This window comes from Nelusetta ayraudi, unplaced genomic scaffold (genome assembly GCF_046127955.1).
Source record: "Nelusetta ayraudi isolate G7.1 ecotype Tasmania unplaced genomic scaffold, CSIRO-AGI_Nayr_v1 ptg000045l, whole genome shotgun sequence".
NCBI lineage: Eukaryota > Metazoa > Chordata > Actinopteri > Tetraodontiformes > Monacanthidae > Nelusetta > Nelusetta ayraudi.
The window spans coordinates 4,192,863-4,219,517 of NW_027466095.1; the positions used below are offsets into that span (position 1 = coordinate 4,192,863).

General features: G+C 44.1%; 1 protein-coding gene and 1 long non-coding RNA gene across 3 annotated transcripts in view; both read left to right on the forward strand.

The window, feature by feature from the left end:
* LOC142894843 (uncharacterized) overlaps positions 1-26,655 on the forward strand; it is a 393,438-nt gene that overhangs the window by 328,617 nt on the left and 38,166 nt on the right. The gene's annotated exons all lie outside the window — the stretch shown is intronic.
* Positions 1-26,655, forward strand: part of inpp5a (inositol polyphosphate-5-phosphatase A) — a 163,549-nt gene that overhangs the window by 129,279 nt on the left and 7,615 nt on the right. For both annotated transcript variants that reach the window (XM_076035658.1, XM_076035657.1), the window contains exons 10-13: positions 2,179-2,274; positions 3,127-3,201; positions 8,177-8,250; positions 25,601-25,712. In XM_076035658.1, the coding sequence (XP_075891773.1) occupies positions 2,179-2,274; positions 3,127-3,201; positions 8,177-8,250; positions 25,601-25,712 (357 nt within the window). The remainder of the gene's footprint in view (positions 1-2,178; positions 2,275-3,126; positions 3,202-8,176; positions 8,251-25,600; positions 25,713-26,655) is intronic.

Genomic DNA, 26,655 nt, shown 5'->3' on the forward strand with positions numbered 1-26,655 from the left:
AATTTGACCCAGTGAAATTTGGCCAGTACTTTCGAATGTCCGTCGGACAATTTGGAGGACTGCTCAGTCAAGTGACTCCACGTTTGCAGAGGGAGAGAACATTACCGATGTTTTGATGTGACGTCAGTGACCATCCAACATCAGTTTGATTGGTCAGAGGTCCGGCATTCGCCTTTTCGCCTCGGAAAAAATTTGACCAAAGAGCAAAAAGATTACCATCACTTTATCGCGCTGCGAACATTCACTGCCGGTGTTGACTTCAATAGGTTGAAAAAAATCCCCGGTGTGTAAGGACCTTTAGACCCATATCTCTAGGAAGAAGAGGATTATACGGGTGGCATTAAAACTTCTAGAAAGGTTTGACCTTAATTCTGTCACGCAGCATCCATATGAGGTGCTTGAGAACATAAGGGCAAGAATGAAGTGGCTCCCCTGACACAATTGTGAGACCTCAATTCTTCTTTTTTTTTAATTGTCTAATTATAGGACAATACAGAGACATTAACAGACAGACAGACAGTGATTGACAAACGACGTTACTGTGTGTGTGTGTGTGTGTGTGTGTGTGTGTGTGTGTGTGGCAGTATAGCAATTGAAAAATGTTGGTATTAATATATAATAATACATCTATAATTATCAGACAGAAAACATGGTAAATTAATTAAAAATAAGTACATTAATTGATTTATAATAATGAAGTTGATGCAAATAAAGAAGGGGTGTTAGGGTGTTAATCACAGAGGAGGGAAAAAGGATTGAAATATATATACATACATACATACATACATACATACATACATACATACATACATACATACATGTCTGTTGTGTTATGAAATGTATATATAGGATGCCTCGGAGCCCTACCAAGCCATGGTAGACCGCAATCCCCCCGACCCCAACCGAAAATGTGTATATGTTCTCTTTTGTAATTTTTATTTAATTGTCTATCTATTTATCCAACCATTTATTTTTCAATTCTATAAGGGCCCACAAACCCATCATAAAGTGAAAAAAGATACACATATGTATAGACTTGTTCAGAGACATGCAATTTGTTTTTACCGTGATAAAAACTTAATTGTGCCGAAACCAAATGCAACCTAACTGTGTTGTTGGGCCAACTTTAAGGTGCACAAAATATATAAATGCGGCTAGCCTTTGCTAACCCTGCGTTAGCCGTGACCACAATGACTTTTTGACGGGGAAAGTAGCTTCTCTCTAACTCCGTCTTTGGCCTATTCATTTCACAAAGCTGCTTAAGCGCATTTAAGGGCATTAGCATTTGGCTGCCAGGGGACCATATTGACCCTGCATTTGGATGGCCTAAATGAGTGAAAGATGGAGCTATTTGTTAGGGCTTTAGAAAGTTGCTGTTGGGATGGGGTGCGGGGGAGCTGGTAGTGCAGGTGGGGGGCAGAAAGGGGGACAGCTTGAAGGAATGAGGCCGATGGTGGTGGGTGAGAAAAGGGAAGGGGAGGGTATGGAGGGAGCGGCGGAGTGCTGTTCCGCTTTCTCTCAGTGCACAGTGTTTGTTCTAATTTGGTGCGGCGCTTCTCTGCGGACTGATTTGTGACATTTCGGTCTAAAGGGCCCTTTTTTCAGGCTTGACCCGATTATCTTATCTGTGCTTTGAATTTCAATTAGGGCGGCCGGCAGCCCTCAGCTAGCGGTATGGGAACCGCTGGCTGTGGGATTACCTCATTCAACTGTCTTCAAACACAGATGGTCAAATGTTTAACTAATTGTTAATAGAGTCCACAAAGGGGAATTTACCCATACACACACAGTCCATGGGGTCAGTACGTAGACCCGGGTGAAGACGCGGGACAGTAAAGTGGTATTTTGTGGTGTGCTTCTATAAATATCTGTTATGCAGCGCAATGTAAATGCACATTCTTTAGTGAAACTGTTGCTTGGTTACTTTAGACAACAAGAGATATGAAGTGCTGTACAGTGTGTGTGTGTGTGTGTGTGTGTGTGTGTGTGTGTGTGTGTGTGTGTGTGTGTGTGTGTGTGCGTGTCATAGCGTAGCGTACTATCTGGATGGCAGCGTCACAGATCACATTGTGGATCTACTTAATTTCTTCTGTGATTGTCTGTTAATTTACCCATTTTTTTGATTCAGGGACTTTAATTTGAACGCCTTCTTCTCTTCTCCCCTGTTTCACTTCCCAGAGCCTCTGCCCCACTGCCACCATGCAAACGGTGAGGGCCGCCGACACCAACGAGGTGGACAAGCTAATATTCAGAGAAAGCGACAATGACCGAAAGGTAAGCCGACCCTGCTTGGTGCAGCACTAACATGTCAGCCATTGTGATCAAGGTTTTTATACGTGCAATTAAGTCGTAAAGTAAAAGGGCTTGAGTCCAAATTGTCGTTGCCCTTGCTCGGCCACGCAGCAGGCGGCAATTTCAGTGGTTCAAAAAGTAAAAATTGACTTAAATAAAGCTTGCTGGACAAGCTAGTCACACTGTTTTCCCACCATTTTCCCGAGACAAACAACTCCAGATCTTGGAAAAAGTTAAGACAATCAACTTATCATTATTACTATTTTATTTCAGAAACAGGGAGGTGAAAAATATATAAATGTAGTCTGATTTCAACTCTGACGTCGTCAAATGACATATAGGTAAATCTCTCCACTTAAAATGGTGTGTTTTATTCACCTCATTGAATCGTATTCACCCTCACTGTCTGTTTCTGCTTTGCTGTTATTATTCTCCCAAGAGGTATTTGAGAAAGTTAACCACAATTTTCTCAGCCAATTTGTCAGCAAATGGAAAATAAATTGCACTGTTTAACGTACAGTATAGCTTGTTGCCCAACAAAGTGGAGATAAAAGTCGTCCGTTCTAATAAATATATATCTGTGATTAGTATACGTTGACTGCGCTGTTAAAAGAGGATGTCAGACCCCTTTAAATCCGAATGATGTTATTCTCCATTATTCCTCGGAGACGCGGAGCAGCGGCTCCCTCAACAGTGTAATGTGAGATACAATGGCGCGATGCCTCACTGAAAGATATATAGTGTTCGCATTGCCATTCATCAGTGATTTAATTACACGGTGCATTTAGCGTTCATATTTATCACAGCAGCGTTCCTCTCTTGTCTCCCATCCAGGTTGTTCTTCAACTTGAAAAGAAGCTTTTTAGTTACGTCAACCAGGATGTTTTCCGGGAAAACAACGGGACATCCGTAAGTCTCGCCTTTGTTCCGGAGCAACACCTAATGTCCTCCCTCACAACTTATTTTCATCAATTGTTTTTTTTTGTTTTGGTTTTTTAGACATTTACATCACTAATACTAAAATGAGGCATTCTGTGGTCTGGTGTCTCCTCAGATTTGAGCTGAGAAAAATCCATGTGATAAAATTTTAGATTCAAAGAACATTTTTGCCAAACATAAATCTGTTTTTTTTTTTTTTTTAACCCCACAAAGGTTTTGTGTCTGACCTTGGAGTCGATAAGTCATAACTAATGGTCTAAAAAGTGTGGCCTTCACTGGTTATAACAATTAAATGCCAGGAAATTATGATTATATGTGTAGAATGTGCAAATGTTCTTTCTCCACACTGCTTCCGTCTGTAGTAATAATAATAATTTTATACCTTTGATTATGTAATAATTAATATATGATGATAATATTTAATTTAATTTATTTGATAATTAGAATAATTTTGTATTGTTTTTGTATTGGTCATTAAATGTGGTGGAACTGTTGTTTTATTTTTGGGGGGGGAAACACTTGCTGTGTTCTGTGGGCAAACCAAATTGTGCATAAATTTTATGCTGGGACATGTAAATTCCGATAATTGTCACTCGGTGGTGGGAAAGAAAAGTTTTGGGATATCCATTGCGTTTGTGATACATCACGTTCAAAATCTCTCACACGTCTCCAAGCGCAATAAAACAAAATCATTAAGTATTTATTTATGTGTGTGTTAGTTTTAACCACAAAACACAGCATAAAATGTTCCCAAAATCCCCCCCTCCCACACACACACACACACACACACACACACACACACACAGATGGATGACATAATGGGGGCATCGTTGACACACCTTGTTATGATCCGTATAAAACGAACTGCCTTTCCAAAAGAATAAATGTCCCTCCTCGCGATCCTCTGCCGGCCGAAGGGGGGGAAGAGGAGGGGGAGGAGGAGGTGGTGGTGGTGGGGTTGGGGGAGGTCCATTGCATTCTTCATCAACTGCACGACTTGTACCGGCTTGACAGAAATTTAATTTGAGGCAGCTCTCGAAAATAATTATTGTATTTTGAGAGGAGTAATCATTGGCCGGGACATGATTGAATGTGTCCATGCCTATTGACTTTTGCGATGATTAATAGGTTTGTTTAGTCGATATTTCCCATCGAAATTGTATAATTAATTATTCCCAGCACTGTCACGCCAGCACAATGGAGGGTCCTGATGAGTATTTGGGAAGATTAAATTTTTTTCCTCCCCGGCTTCCGAGGGGGGCTGCACCGTGCGGGCTCCGTCCTCCGGTACAGGGAGAGAGGGTAGTGCGTGCGTGCGTGAGTGTGCGTGCACGCGCACGTGTGAGAAAATGCATGTGTGAGTTGTGCTTCTGTACACCGGCATAGATTCCACAGTTCAGTGGAACACACACACACACACACACACACACACACAGCGAGGGCCGGCCCTCCTCCTCCTCCATCGTCATTGATTTTGTTTCAGTATGTCTTTATTGTAACTTTATCAGCGTGATGTCGGCAGATGGGGGGGCGGGGTGGAGGAGAAGTGTGTGTGTGTTTGTGTGTGTGTGTGTGTGTGTGTGTGTGTGGGGGGGGGGGGGGGGGGGGGGCGTAGCTGCAGTATCGTAGCTGCAGTAAGAGATGAACCTCTGCAGGTTATTAAGCTATTAAGTGCCAACTATACAGAGGCTATGCTAATTAAAATCTGACCTTATGGGATTTATATAAACTAATGATGCTGAATTGGATTGTATGTTTAGTCGGGGCCAGTTATTGATCGTCGCTTCAGGCAGCCCTGATAGAAAATACAGCAAAAAGTGAGTTTTTATCATCCCACCCCCCATGCCCCACCCCACCACCACCCCACAGACACACACACACACACCACCTGACACACTTCCGGGGGCTTTTTTGTTTGGGTATGTCCCTTCTTCTCAACGCCCCCTTCCCCCAAACACTCTCGGTTCACAGTTTATCACTTTTCCACAAAAAAATAATGAAGATCCCATAAAACGGGAAGAGGAAATATGCCCCCCACCCCCCACCCCCCAACGCCAACTGCCTACCCTCCAACCCCCCTCCCGACCCTCCCACCGTCCCGCCAATGAAAGCCAAAGTGTTCGGTGTAAAAATCAAATTAAATGACCTCTCACCCCAACATTTATCGATGCTTTTTAATGGCAGAAGGGGCTGGCGGATATTTGACAAGGCGTTAAATCACAGCGCAATTACAGGCGTGAGGGACAGTTGGGTTGTGTGTTTTTATTTCTTATTTTTTTTATTTTTCAATAGTGGCTCAAATCTTTATGCTTAGCCATCAGCAGATTTAAGTGCACCCTCCCCTCCCCCCAAACTCCCCCGTCCGAGCAAAGTTTGAAATGTTTGCCCACAGTCTGGGATTTTTTTTTTTTTTGCAAGACACTTCGCTGGAGAGCTCCTCCTCCTCCTACTCCTCCTCCTCCTCTTTCTCCTCCTCCTCCTCCATCCACATCTCCTCAAGGTCACTGCTGGTTGACAAACTACCCCGGCTTTATAATGTCACCAGGACATGATCCAATTACAGCTGATTTTTTAAGCCCCTGACCCGTCGGAGCGGCGAGGCATTATGCTTAATTGACCCGGGATGAAATGTAGTGTGAAATTTGTAGCAGCAGGGAGTGGGTGTCGGGGGGGGTTGTTTGTTTTGTTTTTTACCCCTATTTACCTGCACAAATTACTCAACATTCACTTCAAGAGCGCCATGGAGACAGCCCCGTGGCCATATGTCACCTGTCCCCCGCTGTTTGAACTGCTCCAGGGAGTCGCTTCCACTTGAGTAAATAAAAAACACCTGTGAGTTTGATGCATCTGACTTCAAGAATATTTTCCCAATATTCAGATTTTACGCAAACGTAATTAGGCTCTACAAAGGCGCATGTTGCCGCATGTAGTGTCAGCTGCCGCCAGCGGCTAGTTATTTACACCTAGGCTGACACTAGGCCTGCATGTCCAAAGCTAGCCAGTTGCTAATTGACCTGTTCTTGTTGGTTAGTGTTCTGTGCTATTTGGTAACACAACGTAAGTGATAAGAATGTGTCGTGACAGGCATTTGGCAAATGTCCTTTGCCTTTCAGTTGTACTTAACATTGTACACTATCCAGTTTTCCCGACACATAAACAACCTTTCAATCAGGACATTTTTTTATAGTGTATTTCTATGCACAGTAATATGTATTAAAATGCCGACATTTCACTCTCACTTTGCCTCTGCAAAATTCTTTGAGCTAAGTCATAAGATGTTAGTCAGCAAAAGGATAATCTCTCTGCATCCAATTCACAACCAAGTCCACCTTTTATGAACCTTTTTGGCTAACAAAGGTAATATCAAAACATTAGCCCACCAAAATGCTAATATTTTTGCTAGTTATACATTTAAAAGTCAGGCTGTTTCTAAATAGCCACATTGAATACAGGGTTAGTTTCAGTTTATCTATTTGTTTTATCACTTCAGTTTTCCTTAACACACACACACAAGCACACACACCCACACACACACACTCACACTCACACACACACACACAGTGACTTCAGGAAGGTATCGCTGAGTGGTTGGAGGGATGGGCTGCACAGTGGAGCGTGAGGTTGCATCCGCCTCTCAGCCATCCCTCATCCACAGTGTGTGAGTCTGTCCTGTGACCCTGGGACTATGAGTTTGATGAATGCGGCACATCTGCCCTCCTGAACCTCCGAGACTCCGCCTGTGAGACCCCCCCACCTCCCCCTCTACCGACAGGAAGCAATAGCAAACGTTCTACTACACTGACACATAATCACACATTAGACACACACAAACACAGCCGGGGCGCCTGTGCCGCGGGAAAACATTTGGACTCGCATAACAAAGACGGACAGTGTGGAGTGGACGTAGATATCAAGGTTCTTGATATCTGATATCTTCTTTGCGAACGCATATTTAATTATTTGTATTTATTCATTATTAAATAAATGTTTTTTCTTTGTTTTTGGTTTTTGATTCATGGTGAATATTTTTACCCACTTTGATTTCTAATTATTGTTACCTCCTGTCTGTGTTTGTGTGGACCCCAGGAAAAATAGTCTTCACATGGTGAAAACCAATAGGTTTAAATTAAATAGACAACTGAATAAACTAAAAAAAAAAACTAAAACTAAAAAATACTAACCGAAATATTACCGTACATGAGCTGGTCCTCTGATATCTCATTATGCGCCCGTCAGTGTATTGCTGGGTGTAATACACCAATGAAGTGCCATTAATGTCGAGCCGCCTCCATAAACGTCTCCACCGCGGGCCTCCATGATGAGGGCTTCATTGTTTGATATGTGCACAATGGCCCAATTTACCACTAAGCAAACTTGTCTCGGCTCCACCGGCCGTCACGTCTTCTTGTCTGAAAGAGGTTGGCGGGCCTAGTGCATGGCGGGATAGGGGGTGGAGGGAGGGGGTTTCTGAGATACGTCATTGTCGTCAGTCTCTCAGGGAAGCAGCCATGCAGGTGCCTGAAAGCTACCTGTTTATCTCGCGGATAATTAATGTGTACATGAAGCCACTAATTGCACTTTTCATTAATGATTTATGGGTTTTGTGAAGGGTGGGGGTTTGGGGGGGGTGTACTGGTGTAAGGCGCATGTGTACACTGGCAGTTGAGTACAGCTGGGTGAGGGGACATGATTGATGAAGAGTGTATGGATGCACTGTTGGTGTGGAAAGATAGACCCCCACCCAGAGGGAACAGGGTTGTAGTGCACAACTGGTCAAGTGCTGTCAGTTTCTTCCTCAAAATATCTAACCTAAAAAAGAAGGAAAAGGAAAAGAAGAAGCCTTACATGGTCTCGTCCTTGGCATTTGTCCGCTTGTTGTTGAGAATTAAGTAGTACAGAAGTACAGAACTTTAACTGTGTACATCTTTTTCTTGTCCTCTCTCAGCTTCTTGAGTTTGACAAAGAGCTATCCGTCTTCAAGGATCGCCTGCATGAACTGGAGATCGCTTTCCCACCCAGGTATGATGTCACGCTTCCTTACACCAAACACACATATCCGCCCCACCAACATCCATGCCACCATTTGATTTGCATCTAATTTAACTTAAAGGTCCAGTGTGTAAAATTTGGCTTGATTTATGATTTTTGTATCGGTAAAAGCTTAATATACTGACCATGAATACATTGATAAAAGTGTATATTCATGGTACTATAAAGGTAGTTTGGCTTTCCTACCCTGAGAACAGTTCTCCTATATATAAGAATATACCTAGAGCAGGGGTCAGCAGCCCGCGGCTCTTCTGCGCCTCTGCCGTGGCTCCCTTTGGCGTTGGGGAAAAGAAAAAAAAAACAAAACAGCAACAACAACAACCTAATAACATGGAAATTCATTTTATCCGTTTTTAGTAGAGGGCTTTTTTTTTGAAACCGAGCTTCTTAAGAAAAGCATTTGAAGGAAAAAGAGATCACACGAAGCCGTCTCCAAAAATATCCGCAGGTACACAGAAATGCTGGAAAGTACTTGCGCCAGTTATGTGGCGCTGTGGTTTTACTCCCTGAAATTTACAGAAGTAGCAGCTCGCTAACATAGCACTGCGAAGCAGTGTTGCCAACTTGGCGACTTTCTCGCTAAACCTGGCGACTTTCCAACTCCCCATGGCAACTGTTTTTGTCAAAAGCGACTAGCGACAAATCTGGCGACATTTCCTGGTGTTATTGGAGACTTTTGGACTTTTTGGAGACCAACACGAAAACACGTACCATTCCTCAGCTGTTCCTGTTGTCAGTGAGCAGCGGGTGCTGCCACGAGCCCGCCCCGCCTCTTTTAGACACAATTCCAGGAAATGTCAATCATCTAAAACTATGTTCATGAAAATAATATTGGGTAGATTGTAGTAAATACATTTAACATAATTAAAAATATATATTTAAATAATATATATTTTTTTAAATGAACCTTAAACGTATTCAGGGTGTTTTTTACTCTCTTTTTGTCCCTCCCACGACGTTATTCCTCTCCTACAGCATCCATTGCGGTCAAGTGCAAATTGTCAATTATGCAAATTAGACGATGATGTCATTTGGCGACTTTTAGGACAGCCAATAGCGACTTTGCTTTTGAGGAGTTGGCAACACTGCTGCGAAGACGGCAAAGAACGCATGCAAAAAGACGGTGTGAATAGACGACAAAGTTGAATTTCTGCTTTGAGTTACTTACGTACTATCTCCGCCATCTGTACGCCATATACACAAAGGTTTTCGCGCTAACAGTATGCAGGCGCAAAAACGCCCAGAAATGCAGCACCTGATGAGCCAGAAGTGCAAATTGCGGTACTCCGGTAACCCTGCTGCATTTTGCGACCTAAATCGTCAGATATTGTAATATTGGAGCAAACGTCAATCACCAGACGTTTAATTTCCAATGGAATACTTTTTTTTCTTCTTCTTCTCCTGTCAAATAACATGTGCATTGTCCTTCTCCCCAAACTCACGCCAAGAAAGAGACTTGCAAAAATCCCCACAACCTCAGGTCTCCATCACCCTCATAAAGAGGCAGTGTAATGCCCCCCGGCTGCAGGTGAATGTTATTTGATGGCGGGTGGGGCAAGATGGCTCATTTGATAGTGAATGTTGCCAACTCCATACATATACACATATTTATACATAGCATAAAGGCAAAAAAAAACGTTATATGCAGCATATTATTTCATTTTAAATGTCAAAAACGGGTGTTTACACAGAGACAGATTTTTTTGAAACTGCACATTTTCTAAAACACCCGGGAAAAAAAACGTTTACCTAAAAGTTTGCAGATGGCTTTTGTTGTGTTTATTTTGGCTTTGCACACAATCCACGATCAATCCACAAGCACCGTGTGTTATTGTTCACTATTGTTTGTTGTAGTGAAGGTTAATGGGAAGACTGCAGGCTGAACATGAGTAACAGTAACAAGTCCATTGCCCGACGTGGTTGTTGTTGTGGTGAGTGTTCGTCTGCACCTCACGGCAGCTCTGGTTGCAGGGCGGGGGAGGGGTTTAGAGCAGACATCAGCGTTTGCAAAAAAAGATTGGTTTCGGCAGCGTTTTCAAACTTATCCACCCTGAGGAGTGTTTTCGAAAGTGTGCGGTTTCAGTGAAACGCAAGGCTTCGTGTAAACGCAAGGACGAACCGACAAAATATTTTTGCGTGTTCAGAGAAACCCGTCTTCGTGTAAACGGGGGGCCTTAGACAGCAGAAGTTTTTATTTTGGGAGATGCGGGTTTGCCACAACGCTCGCCCTTTTCTGGTCTGTTGAGGCCATTTGCGTAAAACCTCCCAACGGGTCAGTCACACCTTCATTGTCCAAAATAGTTTTGGGAAAGCTGTTGGATCTGTCTTCGATGGATATCAGTCAGTAAGTAATGATTGGATCTGGACCCAAACTGCTCCCATGTGTACGATTTTTATTCCACTGTGTGTGTGTGTGTGTGTGTGTGTGTGTGTGTGTGTGTGTGTGTGAGAGAGAGAGAGAGAGAGAGAGAGAGAGAGAGAGAGAGAGAGAGAGAGAGAGTGTGCGGCTGCATCGATATTCCATCTCACTGGGATCTTGGAGGGGTTGGGGGGAATGGGGGCTGGAACTGGCGTTGCGCTTTGGTCTTCCTCAAACAAATGCATTTGCAATTAGCCCCTTTCACATGAGAGGGAGGGCAAACACGCGGCGCTGGCGTGGAAATATGTTTCAGGCGAGCGGCGGCAGCGTAAATGGTGCTTGACCTTTGCCGGCGGTTGTGACTCAATCAGCGCAGATAATGAAACGGCATAATCAAACAATAATTACTTGATAAACTGTGACGGCGGCAGGTGGGGGAAGGCACGGGGGGCGGGGGGGTGTTCCAGAGCACGCTGGCGAGAGCACACGTTGAGATGCACGGAGCTAACGTGTGTGTGTCAATGCTACGCCGGTCTTTTATTTGCATCCCTTTGCATGAGTGACAGGTGTATTTAGTGTCCTGTCCCTCTTACACCAGCCGACTCCCGCACCTGCCTACCTCCCCATCCCCCCACAGTGCTGAATCATCTGTCCGTAGGGAGGGATAAGTGCGGCGTCTGTGAGCGAATACAGATGACTCCCGCGTACTCGAGGCGTCAAGGAGTCAAAGCAGGAGTGAAGAAAGAAATGAAATTTGATTTGATCTACTCTGCAAAAAAAACACATCATCGTCGGCCTGGTGATGGGTGGCAGCGGCCTAGTTAAACTTAAACAACTGCCTCCTCCCAGTTCTTACACACACACACACACACACACACACACACACACACACACACACACACACACACACACACACACCCTTTCAGGCCTGGCTTGAGCAATCAAGTCTCTGTGATTGTTCTCCATCACATAAGACTGGGCCGCTTCGCCATCTGTGGGGGTGATTACTCTCTTTAATGCGGCGGCCATCAGGACGCAACCCCCTCGGCCACAGGCACGCTCATGCGCGCACACGACTCACTTTTGTTTCCCCCTACTCATAAATCAATACCGCTCGCAAACGCTCAATTCTGCAAGTTGATTTTCTGCCGCTGTGTTGGCTGTTCTGGGATGACCGACAGACAAGCTGTCAAGAATGAGCTGCCGATTGACGTAAATAGAAGTGACTGCATGCGTGCACCAAAAAAAGAATCCCAGTATGCAACATTTCCAGGATTTTTTTTCATCTTTCATGATTTATTTATTTATTTTAACCCAAAAATTTGAATTTTGGGTTAAAATAAATAATTGAATTGAATAATCAATTTTTCCCAGTAACTTGTGTGGTTTGTGTTTCCGCCTCCACACCTCAAAAGTCCTAGAAAATCTGGGTGATGATCTTTGTCGTCTTGTTGAGTTTCTTCAGCTTTTCACTAAATTTGTTTTGGTTTCACTTATTTTTCGAAAGACTCAATCGTTTTTTTTTTTTCATCCACAAATCCGTCATCTGTCTGCTTCTCCGAGCTTCTTCTTTCCTTTCTGCAGCCTTTTCCAAATAGTCCCAAACACAAACAAAGTGACGCATGTAGAAATTAAATAAACAAGTCCGCAGGAAGACCAGCAGAATTGTGAGACGTTGCAAGCATGTTCCACCAATCGGCGTCCTTCAGCACTCAAGAATCCTGGGTATGCTTTTGTTTTTTTAGGGAAAGTTTTTGTTGAGGGAAAGTTGATGTTAAAAAAAAATCTGGGAAAATTATCTATAAAAAAGAGCCTCCCCAAGCTCCTTCCTTATCAGTTTTTCCACTTAATTACCTAGAAATCTTTCACTGCCTTTTAGCGGCTGTGAATTTCTGTTCTTCACACAGGCGCCGCTGCAAGCTGTATATCTTTTGACATCCAAACGGTCATCTGTCAAAGTTGGCTGTGACAAGTCTAAGTGCCTAGGCACCGGAGTGAGGAATTTACCCGAGCGCTGTCACAGTCGGACATGGAGCCAGTCAGTCGAGCTGCTGCACGTCGACTTAAACCTTGCAAATACCAAACAGGATTCCGTGTACGGCCGCCCGCTGGGTTTTTCTCATCACGGGGAGAGACAATAGATGCATCTGGTAACCAAATCTTTTTTAATCTTAGGAAGAGGATAGACTTTATTGCCCTGGTGGGAAATGTATCTTATGCTTAATGCAAGTGACTGCAGCAAGCCATTATCCTTGCTCAGGCTGTGGCGCAGCCATTTGACTCCAAATGATGTTAAGTTTTGCTATACATTATAATACTTTTTATTTCGTATTAGGAATAGCATAACCATAGCAATATTCCCTAAAACCTACCAAAGCACCGGCAACGTATTTATCTATTTTGATTGATTTACAGGGGAAAGCTTTTAGTAGTCCTCTGATCTGATTTCTTTGACCCCTTTAATTTTTTTTTTTTTTATTTCTGCACAAGATCAATGCAAAAATTGAATCGAATCGACCCCAAATCCCTCCCCGTCATCTTTGGGAGGAAATGCAGTGGACAATGAGCAGCGGTGGAGGAATGGCATTCTGTCTTTAACGTGGTTACTGGGGCTTTGAGGGGGGTTTTGAGTGACATCAGAGCGGTGGCAGAACTCCATCAGTGGACAGGTCATGAATGATTGTTGTGGCACGGTGGTGTAAAAGATGGCTGCACTCTCATTCTTGTGCCAAATCTCATGGGGTTTAAACAGTACATCATCTCACTGGGGTAACCTTCAAGTATTTAAATGAGAAAGAGATGTTTGGACGTTGTGTTCAGAGAAAAATAAAAGTCTTGAAACAGTCACAGGCCACTTTGTCACTGTTCCATTGCTTGTTAACGCAAATAGCGAATAAGCCCAATGAGGTGGCAGCATCGCAGTGCATTTTGGAACGTAGACCTGGTGAAGACGGCCTGCTGAGGGTAAAAGCGAGCGTCAGAGTTGGGAACGTGAACATCAACCATTCTGTAGGGGGTTTACATAGAATGCTCTCAGAAAGAGAAAATATTCAGTCAGAATTTGGAGGGAAATGACTCGTGTTGCGTTTACATGCACAGCTTAATCAGACAAAGCCCATAATTCGGTTCTCCCGTCTAATTGGACTTTTCTCCTTGTCCCCGTATACATGCTGCTGAGAAAAATCGAATTATTGACGGGAACGCGTCAGCGTGTTTAACTTCCAGTTAACCTCTTTTGTTGCACAATAACAAAACAACTGGAGCGTGATACAACGCCGGTGTAATGTCCGTACGGGTCTTCAATTTAACGCGTTTTCTCACCAAACAGCTGCAGATGTGCTGTGCTGCCATTAGCGGATTGGTCAGAAATTCACAAACGTACACAACATGTTACTGGCAATTTTACTTTCAGAGCCCACATCTACCACAGCGAATATACTCTTGTAAGTATCTATCAGCTGTCTACCTCTGTGAGCTACCGAGAGGCTTTCTTAGAGTACATGAAGTCCGCATCCAGGAAACATTTTGATTTGGGCTTCCTGAGACAACTGCTTTCCCTCGGCCATCATGTTCTCTTTACTTTCATTAAAATCACTAGTGCATGTATGTGTATGTGATTTTTTTATTTATTTATTTATTTTTTTGATGATCCGCTGATGGCAGCGTAAGGCCACAGTGACTCAATCAAATAACTCACACCTTTGTTGCTCTGCACGTCTGACAAAAATGCGTCACCAATGGGACATCGTCGGAAATATAGAAACAAAGTTCCAAGAAGTTTTTTTAATGGCAAGCTCCTATAGTGTGCCTTACAGATCATTTAACTCAAATAACTACTAAAACGATAGGTGCATTATAACAAATATGACCCCTTGTCTGTGCTACTATCAATAGATGATTAGCCAATTTCACGGTTTTAGATAAAGTTCCTGACAGTCGATAGAGATTTCTGTTGTTGTTAAAGAAATACTCTTGTATACCCCTGTTATTTTTTTTTTAAACTAAAACACCTGCCTTACAAACCCCAAATTTGGCCAGATTTACAATTTACCTTTGTCCGAGTAATGCTGTGATACAGTGTCTCAATAATACCAATACGTTTACTTCCTTAAAATCCCCTCAACCAAAACTCCTTCATTATACAGTCACAGAACTTGACAAGTGTGTGAGGAAACAACACAACTCTGGTTGTGTGTCTGTGCTACTCATGTCTAGACGTGCGAAGAAGATGAGCCCGGCCTCAGGGTCTGGAGTTGAAGCCTTGAAAGAGTTGAAAACGATAAATACTCGTGTCTCACCTGCTTTGGAGGTACCTGGGGACAGCTGTCAAGAAGTTAGCATTTGCGCTCCAAAGGCACTGCTTTCTATGAGCGCCAGGCTTAAAGGTGTATTTGATTTCTGGCCCCTCCAGTGCAGCGACACACGATTGCCTGCACTGAGAGCTTTGTAGATCTGTGTATCTCGCTGCTCGCTTCCTCGTATTTCCTGCATCCCGCGAAAACGCTCTGTTTTAGTTCACTCCACCCCACCTCCATCCTCCGTGTACACCTCCCGCCCAACCCACTCCGCTGTGATTGGTCACACTCTTGGTCGCTGCTGAGCCTCACTTCCTCAGTTTGCTGGTGAGGGAGTTGAGAGGAAACAGCAAACTTTACAAAACTGGCACAATTTAAACACTTACCGTTGTGAAGGCTTCACCCTTTAGCAGCAGTTTACCGCCCAATCCAGCTTCAGACGGACCCAGCGTGCGCTGAGTTACGGCTGCAGGGCGGACCGAAGGTCCCTGGACATTTTTTGTGCCTTCCGTGTCCCCGGAACCATATTTTACTTTTTGTACTGACCGTGAACATTTTAATAGGGCTTAGAATGATTTGGTTTCATACTGTTGACTTGTATCAAAACACTGTCCTAGCAGAGAAAATATGTACGCTGAAACGATCACTTCAGTCATAGAGTCGTTTATTATTAGACAAGAATATCTGCACAACTTAAGTCCGCACCAAGCACAAAGCAGGAAGAGCTCTATACAACCGATGTTCATGAACATCGCTATAAGGAGTGAAACTTGCGAGTCAAAATCGCTGCCTCTTCAGTTTCGCTGCCAGCGAACACAACACACATAACAAGCAGCGCACGGAGTTAGCGGTGGTGGCTAACAGTTCATCAACACGATTCAGCGGTTGTACGTTGCAAGTAGTCTTAAAAGTAAAGTTGCTTGAGGTCACAATACACTCACAGTCCTCATACATGTTTTCAAATATTGCCATGGCTGACTATTCTCTCGTCGTCCACCGGCCGAGTCGAGCCCGTCTCACTCCCGTTGCCCAGTGGGGCCGGTGTTCCATCGCATCCGCGTTAGGCTGAACGAACCTCCAACATTTTCTCTGAAGCAGCGCACAGCGACAGTTGTGGTCTTTGGTGCTTCGGTAGTCGCTCGGCAGTTTTTTTTGTTTGTTTTTTTAATTTCCCTGACACCGAAAAAACATTTTCTTGGAGCAGCACACAGCGACATAACTTCCAGAGCAGAGCATTGGAGGGCGGAACCAGTCCGAGAGTGTGCCTGAGCTTGGCCATGAAAGGAAATCCAGAACGCCTTCAAGTCATTGCGTTCCCAGTGTTAAAAAAAACTCTGTGAACAGAGCGTTCAGAACCATGCCCAACAACTTGCAGGACTCACGTCCAAACGCATGAACCTCATTATTTGACGCTTTGGCATCGTTTGACACTAGGAGTCAACATTGTAACAGTATTTAGAGCTCAGAAAAGTGGAAAAGCATCACAGGTGCCCTTTAAGGTATTACGGCACTGTCTCCGGCCTTTGACTATGATTAAGAAAAAACAAACGTAAACAAAAAAAAAAACTTGCCAGGCTCCTCCCTCAAACTGGTACTGTCCAACCGTAGGTTAGCAAACTTAACTATGGGCACACATATTGGTTGAGATCTAGCAGCAGTTGATGCTGCGTTCAAGACACCTCGGGCGGGAAAAATGAATTGAACACTAAACAGCGTTGGCGGCGCTGCTTTCACCAAAATCAGATGGGAAAAATGGAGCCCAAATTCATGAAGCCAGGGGAGGACGTTCTCATTGACAAGGACATTAAAAAGATCCGACGATCCGCCACAGCTGACGTGGTGGCCCCGATAACTGATTGAATTTGTGACTTGAAAATACATATGTGCCCGTTCATTGCGGAACACGATTTGTCCTTTACGATCGCACAACCGCTCGTAGATCTGTGTAAAAAAGCAGCGGTTGATTAAAAATGCTTTGACCAAACTGTCAGTTTACAATCTGCATGCCAGTTCTATGAACACCCACGGCTCAGCCCCAGAGTTCAAAAAATGTCCGTCTAATAAGTTTAATGTTTTAAATTGAATTTTTTTTTAAGTTTCATATTTTGTATTTTTGTATATTGTTTGTTTTGAACACAAATAATGGAAACGTTTAGTTTAGTTCAGTTTAAAATGAAACTATTAACTATAGTTCACTGTTGCTCTTTGTATAATTTTTTTAATATAAATTGCCCTTTAGTTAATGAAATGGTTGCTAAATGAATAATTCAAATCAATTAGCCTGACTGAGTTCCACCTGTCCTTATTGTGACTTTTGATTGTTACTTTTACTTTCTAAAATTCACATTTAAACTGTTGGTCTCCCTGCCACTGATCCACTGCACCCCTCTGGAAAAAGTTTAGGCTTAGGGAATTTATTTTTTATTTTTTTTTATCTTTACTTTAAGCCCTGCCAAGGGCAGGGCCAGAACAGGGGGTAAATACTGCGACGTTCACCATGATGAAAATTGAATGTTTGGATGTTTAGAAGCTGACGCACCAGCAGAATGATTTTGCCCTTCAGCTGAAATAAAATTTTGGTGGCACTCATGGCTCGGTGCCAGTTCCTCCATAACTCCTTACAGGTATGTTTAAGAGGGTTGCCAAAGCAGTGCAGATTTTTTTTTTTTTTTTTTTAGCACTCGGAACTGATTGGAAAGACACCTCTGTAAGTAAGCCCACATCAGTTGGTGGGAAGTAATGAAGTACAAAGACTTAAGTAGGTTTTTCACATATCTGTGTGTTCTTTATTTACTATTTGTCCTCTCTGTATTTCTTTTCTTTCTGAAGACTATTTACTTTTGCTCCCTACATTTGGACACAAACAACAGTACTTTCTACTTCTTACGTAAAAATAAATAAATAATAAAAATAAAATAAAAGCATGCTTGCTTCTTTTGTGTTTTAAAAGAGTCGAAAAGATACATATTATTTAGAAAGTAATTAAGTTAGAACTGTAGGTGTTGTAGCTTGAAGTGAAACTATTTGAAGTATGTTGTTGTGTTGTGAAATCTAAAACTGGATCATATTCACGGGGAGATTTTTTTGGAGTAACTCGGCTTTTTAACAAACATATTGTCTCATTAATAAGAAAATGAATTATTATTTTTTATGTTTAATTAATTGCATTTCTGAACCTGTACTTTCTTACTTTTAAGGAGTTGAATCAGTACTTTTACTGGACTATTTTCTTTTTCCACAAGTATCTATACTTTTACTAAAGAACAGAATGAGAAGGCTGTTCTTGAATACTCAATGTCTGAAGGTTTTCAAGGAAACGCGTATCTGAAGACACAGTAGCTACGCAACACATGCATCCCTCCCTCGCAAATGAGGTTTCGCTCTTCTCTCTCTTTGCTCAACTGGACGCGCGTGACTTTGTTTATGGAGTGGCGCAGTCGCTCTTTAAAAGAGGCAACGGCTGCTTAAACCACTCCGTCCGAGCACAGACAGGAGGCTCTTCACCGCAGCGTGCCGCTGCGTTACGGACCAATCTAGTGAACGCTGACATTGTTTTACAACCATTAGCGCATCCATCATTGTAACAACAGGAGAGCCCCCATGAAAATGATGGTGGGTGCGGAGGGGGCAGTGGCATTGCGGGATAATGGCTGGAGATTGTAATGCCGTCTTTTGTCCACTGTCACGGAGAAGAGAGGCTTTGTTTAAAAAAAAAAGGAAAAAAGGGGCTTTCACAGAAATGAGTAAATGCACACCATTTGCGTTCTTCTTGTCTTAATTTGGAGCAGCTAAGGGGCAGAATGTGTTAAATCGGAAGGCTGTTGGTCGCAAGCTAACGGTGACATTTCTCTGTGTTTGTCCTGTGCCGCGCCAATGTTGTGCCTGCGTGTCTCCCGGCTCCGCAGACTGAAGCAAACATTCAGTTTTATTGATATCATTTGGCTGATCTTCTCGGTTCTGCGTCTGTCTGCCGCGTTTCTATATAACGTGTGTATGCGTGTGTGTGTGTGTGTGTGCGTTGCTTCTTGTCAGGCCTCCCCTGACTACGGCAAACAAACATAGCCGCCGCCGCTGCGGCAAGTCTTTGCAGAGCCACAGCTTTTAGCCAGTTTCAAACATCCAAAGAGTGATGCTGATGACCTTTGAACTGACACTCATGACTCTTATCTTAATTAATTAATTAAATAGCCCATAGTTTGGCCTCACTAGTGTAAAGCAAGCTGATAGCTTTTCACGGGGGAGATAAGTCTAAGTGAAACAAGGAAGTCTGACATGGAGGTGATTGGTTTGTTTTGTTAGGTGTTACTGTAAGAGGCGGGTTGCTAAATTATAAGTGATAAATTGTGTATTACAGTTTAAAATGCCATTAAAGACCTGTTTTCCCCTGGACGAGGTTGAGTAACTCTACAGGTGAGGAATCTCAACACCTTTGTCAGTTCCCACGGGGTGTGAGTCACATGGCAGGCCAAACTTGAATTAAAGCTCTCAGCTGTATCTTTTTTAGTTAAAGCAGGAAGCACCTGCTGTATGCCACAGAAGGGAGGTGAAGAAAAGGCAACTGTCACTCACGAGGTCAGTGTAGACCAAGCATGGTACAAACTATGGCCCAGGGACCATATGCAGCCCATTAAGCTTTTTAATGCAGACCGCCAAAGTTGAAGAAATTCAATTAATAGTAAGTAAGTCACAAAATAGCTGTATTTCATCCATTTTTCTCAGTGTTTTAAGAGTCATTTCAATGAATAGCTAAATACCCGGGGCTTCAAAGACAGGGTGTTTTGTTGTCACGCTTTTGTTGATTTTCAAAAGACATGAAAGCACGTGTTTTCTACATATCTAATGATATATATATATTTTTTTCTCCTATGGTGTGTGTCACCAAAACACTCCATCGATCTGCTCCTGCTCCAGCCCCTCTGTCAAATTCTAGAACCCATTGTAGCCCATGAGTCAAAAAGTTTGCCCACCCCTGGCATAGACGCTGCAATAGCAGCGGAGGAGTTTTTGCGCTAAACGAGGAGATGAATGATTAAAGACAAAAATTAAAATGAAGAGTGCCTTTCTAGGCGAAGAGCACCATTTGATTTACTGTTGACAGGCTTTGCGAAGGATTTAGTTAAGACGTATGGAGCATACCACACTTTTTTTAAATAATAAAATTAATTATAAAAAAAGTGTGGTTAGCGCCGATGATTCCGATAACATGAATGAAGGAAAGGATCCGGACACTGCAGGAATTGTCTGCTGTCCATGTCTGTTTCAGTTCTTTACCTTTTGATTTACATCTTCTCAGTATCGTAGCCGTCTTCGCGGATCATTAATGGAGACGCAATGTGTTTGGAAGTGCGGCCGGCGACTCCCCCCGCACAGACACTCAATTGTTGGGACTTATCAGCCGACACGATTAACTGGCGTAATTAGTCCTGCGGCGCAAGGCAATAAGGGTCTGATATGAGTCGACGGCCTCAGCCCTCACTCCCTCTCTGACCGTTTACCTTCCCGATAAGTGTGTGAGCTCACTAATCGCACGCATTAATCACTTTGGCCCCAGTGTGCCTTTTATCTGTGCTGGAGCCAGAGGGAGGGTGTGGTGGGACAGACAGGAAAACAGCTTCTACCTGCATGCACACGCGGACACACACGCACACACAGCGAGAGAGAGAGAGAGAGAGAGCAGAATAACCCTTTTGCCATTGCTACAAATTTTTAATCAGCATTTACACCAGCAGGCTGTCATCAAAAGCTGCTAAACTATGAAACAGTTTTGTTTCTGAACTGCTGGGGGTGGAAGTGGCTTTATCAGGGTAGGAGTGTTGATTGTTTGAAGGAGGCAAGTTGGCAAGGCGAGGGAAAGCACTTGATTTTCTCTCAATCTCTTTAAAGGCAAAATGACTCCGCATTTGTTAGTCAATAAAGCTATGGGAGAGTCCCTGATTGGAGGATTGTCCATGGAGCCCTCTGGAAGCTGCCATGTTCAGGGCCACCCTGAAGCTGAAGCTGAAGCTCCACGAGTCCTTTGAAGACTTTTGCTTTTTCCGCCCGCACTTTCGCCTCTTTTGCCATCTGATCCGTCTTTATCCCTTCTCCTCCTGCCTCCTTCTCCATCTCTTCCCCACTCATCCTATTCTTTGCGCTCTCTTTTATCCATGGCTCTTTAGCTCCTTTGATTTGCATACCAAAAAAAAAACCCCATGCATTTCCCTGGCGATTTAAGTGCTATTGATGCTAATTGGAGGCAGGGAACTGCTTTGAGTAGTTTTCTACAGGTCTGTTTGTACACTTGGCGGGGGGGCAGTTGGTGTGAGTCTCTGGTCTCACGCACTCACACATGAGTAGCTTTAATATATTTGCGAGAAAAAAAATAACAATATCAGGTAAATCAGATAAAGCTTAAGATGTCCAGTCAGTTCGGTGCTAACTTGATAATGTTGGTAAAACTTTTTTTTATGTTAAATTGACTTGATCTAATTTTCTGTGGCTGTCTGTCTGGCCATCTTCAATGTGTCAGCATTTGTGTTGGGCAGCCCCCGGCAGTTAATGTTTAGTTTAAATTATATGGGACAGCCATAAATTCAAATGATAAGTAGAATTTGACCAGGGGCACTGAAAGTAATAGTTTCACATGTAACTTAATTTACATGCTAAAAGACACGACCCACTCTTCAGTTCCATTATTTATTTGTCCTCTTACTTTTGTAGAGTTGCTGCGGGGAAGGGGGTTGGGGGGGGTCACGAGCAGCAGTTGTAGCAAGAACAGCAACACAGTCAGTATGTTTACATGCACTTTGAATAAACTACTACTACTGCAAACTCCATTACTACGATAATGATTGGTGTTGCATTTAAACACCTTAATCTGATTGGAAACCGGAGTCTAAAAATCGGAGAAAGGGATCCAAACTGTTCAATAACCCTGCATTGTCTCCTGCCACGTGTACAACAGAGGCGATTGCTCTAAGACTGCAAGGGAAGCTCAGCTTCCCCTAAAATGTTAGAAAATAGTAGTCAAACATGTACTGTCCCTTTTTGACTGACAGTGAAATGAGCAAATCAGTGATCTTGAAGTATAACCATCCGCCGAAGCAGTTTTCAAGTTTTTCATTCAGTTGTTTTGAGTTCATCCAGAGACTTCACTGATCCTCTTAGCGGCTTTGTCTCTGCTAAAAACGTCTATCGACAATTCTCGTGTCTATTTCTGGTGTTTTTGTAGACCGTAGCTGCTTGTGTTTGGAGACTCTGACTTCCATACAGCGGGAGCTGATGAGCCTCTTCCCCATCACAAAGCACTCACAGGCGGTCGGTCGCACATCACACGAGCCTCACGCAGTAGCTCCAGCTAGCGAGCTAGCTGCCAGCAAGTTGCACATAATGGCAGATGCTATGAGTGTCCTAAAAAGTTATGGCTTTGATTCAGTGAGACTTGAAGTCTCACTTGAAGGACTTGACGTTCAGACTGAGGTCTGAACTTCAAGTCTGAACATCAAGTCTGAACATCAAGTCTGAACTTCAAGTCCTATATTCAAACCAGGACTTGCAGGGAAACAGAGGAAAGCTGTGTGATTTCTTGCTGTTTTTTAGCTGTACAAACTTGTCATTAGTGGCAACAATTGGAGCTACATCTGCAGGTGTAGAGAGGAGCTCCTTCTCCAATACAATGGGCCAAGACAGTTTAAGCAGCCTAGCTCTGCTGGCCATTTAGAGGACACTGGTCAAGTCCCTGGAAAAGACAGCTAGTTGGTACAACGCTGATCACTGATCATTTTCTTGAAAGGAATTGAGGGTAGAATTCACATATAAGTAAACTAATGCATTTTATGATGTAGGCTGAAAATAAGCTTCCCCTCCTTGAAAGACCAGCAGCTGCCACTGGTGTACAGTAGTGCTATCAGGAATCAGAGAATGTGTTCTGACCTGCCCATGCTCGAGATCAGCTCCCTCTGCGTTGTACCGGAAGTAGAATGCGAATGGCGCGATGAGTTGTTGTCTTCAAGAACTTGAACAATGTGAAATACTTTGGGGCCGAGGAAGAAATGCGTTTTTGGGGGGTTTGATATTGTCAAGTTGAAAGACAATAGATGAACAAATTGTCGCAGTTTATTCATAAGAGTTGCAAAAAAATTTTTAAAAAGTGTCATAATACCCCATCAGTTAAGATCAGTCAACCCACATTTTGTTCCTTATCATGAAGTCGCGACCCAAATTTATTCCACAAAAATATAAATACAAGCCCACTTTCTGTCATGTCCATCCATCCATCCAACCATCTTCAACCGCTTCATCTGGAGTCAGGTCGCAGGTCGCAGTCTCAGCAGAGATTGACCAGACCTCCCTGGCCCCAGCTCATCCGGCGGGACCCCAAGGCATCCTGGGTCTTCAGGGTCTCCTCCCGGTGGGACATGCCCGGAACACCTCTCCAGGGAGGAGTCCAGGAGGCATCAGAAACAAATGCCCGAGCCACCTCAACTGGCTCCTCTTGATGTGGAGGAGCAGCGGCTCCACTCCCGGATAACTGAGCTCCTCACAGTGTCCCTCAGGGTGTGCCCAGCCACCCTATGGAGGAAACTCATTTCGGCCGCTTTTATCTACAATCTTGTTCTTTCGGTCATTACCCAATGCTCATGACCATAGGTGAGGGTGGGAACGTAGATCGACTGGTTAATCGAGAGCCTCGCTTTTCGGCTTAGCTCCTTCTTCACCACGACAGATCAGTACAGCGACCGCATCACTGCAGACGCCGCACCAATCCGTCTGTCGATCTCACGCTCCATCTTCCCCTCACTCATGAACAAGACCCCGAGATACTTGAACTCCTCCACCTGAGGCAGGATCTCTTCACCAACCCAGAGGCGGCAAGCCACCTTTTTCCAGTCGAGAACCATGGCCTCAGACTTGGAGGTGCTGATTTTCATCCCAGCCGCTTCAACACTCGATTGAAAACCGCCCCAGCGCACATTGGAGGTCCTGGCTCGATGACGCCAACATGACCACATCATGTGGTTCCCGAACCGGACCCCCTTTGTCCCCTGGCTGCGCCTAGAAATTCTGTCCATAAAAATAATGAACAGAACCATTGACAAAGGGCAGCCCTGCCCGAGTCCAACACGCACTAGAAACAATACTGACTTTCTCCTGGCAATGCAAACGAGACTCCTGCTCTGATCATACAGGGACTGAACGGCCCCATACTCCTGGAGCACCCACCACAAAATACGTCTAGGAACGCGGTCGAACACCTTCTCCAGATCCGCAACAGGCACCAGAGATCTTACGACCACTGCCACAAAAACACCTGGTAGTGATCAGTTGACAGGTCAGCCCCTCTCTTCACCCGAGTGTCCAAGGCACATGGACGGGGGTCAGATGACACAACAACAACGTTGATCATCGACCTCCGGCCCAGGGCATCCTGTTACCAAGTGCACCAGTGGACACCCCCGTGCTCGAAAATGGTGTTTGTTATGGACAAACTGTGACTAGCACAGAAGTCCAGCAACAGAACACCACTCAGGCTCAGATCAGGGAGGCCGTTCCTCCCAATCACGCCTTTCCAGGTCTCACTGTGGTTGCCCACATGTGCTGTGAAGTCCCCCAGCAGAACAACGGATGGGGTGAGGGACTGCCCATGAAACCACCTGGGACCCACCAGTTGAGAAACGCTACACTACACTGCGTACTTTAGCCAATAGTCTCATCTAATTATCTCCTTGGCGTGTTAACTTGGAATGAGGACACTTACTACGATCTTGTCGATAATCAAGGAATTCCAATTATCTGATTGAGCCACACACTAAACATGCGCTAAACGTGTTCTGGTTCTCACCACCAAATCCAATTTCGCCGCCAGAGCACCCCACATTCGTGATCAATGGCCGGGTCCAGATGCGTTGTGTGTTTATTTTGTCATTAGGAATACGGACCGTAGCGTCGCCTGGCGAAGAGCCACTTCTGTCTTTGCACTACAGCACTTTGCATTGTTGTTCCACTACTGGAGGGGCAAATTGGAATCAGTATCACAGCGTGCAAGACGTCTTGATGAGTGAGCCGAAAAAACAAATTTGTTTGGCGGCATGTAAATCTCGAGGCGGGCTTTTGACGAGTGGGGGGTGCGGAAAAAGAATTCAATTCTCTGTGATTCTGAATCTGTATGAGACCCAACTGACCATCTTCCCTCCTGGCCATTTGCTGCCATGTATAATCTGTTTTCGATGACACCCTGTGGGGAACGTGTGTGTGTGTGTGTGTGTGTGTGTGTGTGTGTGTGTGTGTGTGTGTGTGTGTGTGTGTGTGTGTGTGTGTGTGTGTGTGTGGTGAATCTCCCTCCTTCTCCCCTCCGACAGCCCCCTCTGTCACTAGCAGACACACGCTCGCCAACCTGTACTGTTGGCAAATACAGATCCGCTTTGATTGAGCCATCCGTGCGTGTTGATTCAAGAGATTACCTCCATGATTTGTCAGACTTATGGGCCTCCTGTTTCCTCTGCCAAACAATTTTTTTTTTGTCCCCCTCCCCCGAGACAACATGACGTCTCATACTCATTACCCCGGTGATTCACGTCGGGGTTATCTTTATTGCCTCCCCACCGCCGTCAGCCTCTTCTCTGTGAGGAGAAACAAAGTTCATCGTATTCTGTGTTTGTGTGTTTTTCTTTTTTTTCTCCCCCTCCAGTTATCCGTACAGTGAGGACAGCAGTCAGGGGAAGCAGTACATGAACACCAGATGCCCCGCCTGGTGTGACCGAATCCTCCTGTCCGCCTCTGCCAGAGATCTGGTTTTAAAGGTGAGCCTCCGGACCGGACTCTTTTTCTCGGATTTTACTCAAGTCTCGTGGCCTTTCATTTCCTCGCCCTATCGTCCTTGATCCCCCACCGCCCTTACACCACCTCACAGATGGAAGAGTGAGGTGTCAGTCAACATTAATCCATAGTGCTAAAATGGCACTATATAAATAAATACATGTGCGTTTCCCAACAGTTTGCTCCCTCCAATTCACCAGGTCTCGCCGGACCCGCGGAGTCTTTAAACATTTCGCATTGTAAACTCCAAACAGTCTGCCATCTAGATCCCTGGATCTAGATCCCCTCAGTCTGTCTGCCAGATAATTCAGAGATTTCCCTTGAGGTACTGGCATGTTTCCCCCACACGAGGCAACAACTTTTTTTTTTCTGATCTTGAAGACAGAATAAGTAAAGCACGCGAGACCGGCGGGATCTTGTGTTGGAAAGTTTTCAGGGTTTTTGGTGCTCGTGGTTCAGCAGAAATTTGGACCAATGCAAATTTAAAACTCCCATTATTTTGCCCCCCTGAGCCATGACCGTCAACAACCCCAGTCCCCATGGGTCTTGGATCTCATCTATCATGGCACCTTACATAATCAGTCTCTCATGACTGATGTTATTTATTTATTTATTTATTTATTTATTTATTGCTTGCTCTTTATGGCTGCTCAGAGTTCCTTTTACATGCATGGGGTGATGTTTCTTGGTCCCGCTATAACAGCTGTGAAGCTCATTCTGAACTAAAACCACATTCGCACAGTCCGTCTGACAGAGGTGTTAAAAGTACTCACATTAAGTAAGTCAAGTAAGTACATATACTTTGCAGATACACAGACTCTGGTAAAAGTGCTCATTCAGCTCCTTTACTCAGGCAAAATTAAGAAAGTACAGGTTCTGAAATGCACTTAAAAATGTAAGTAAAAATGTGATTGAATAATGCAAGCA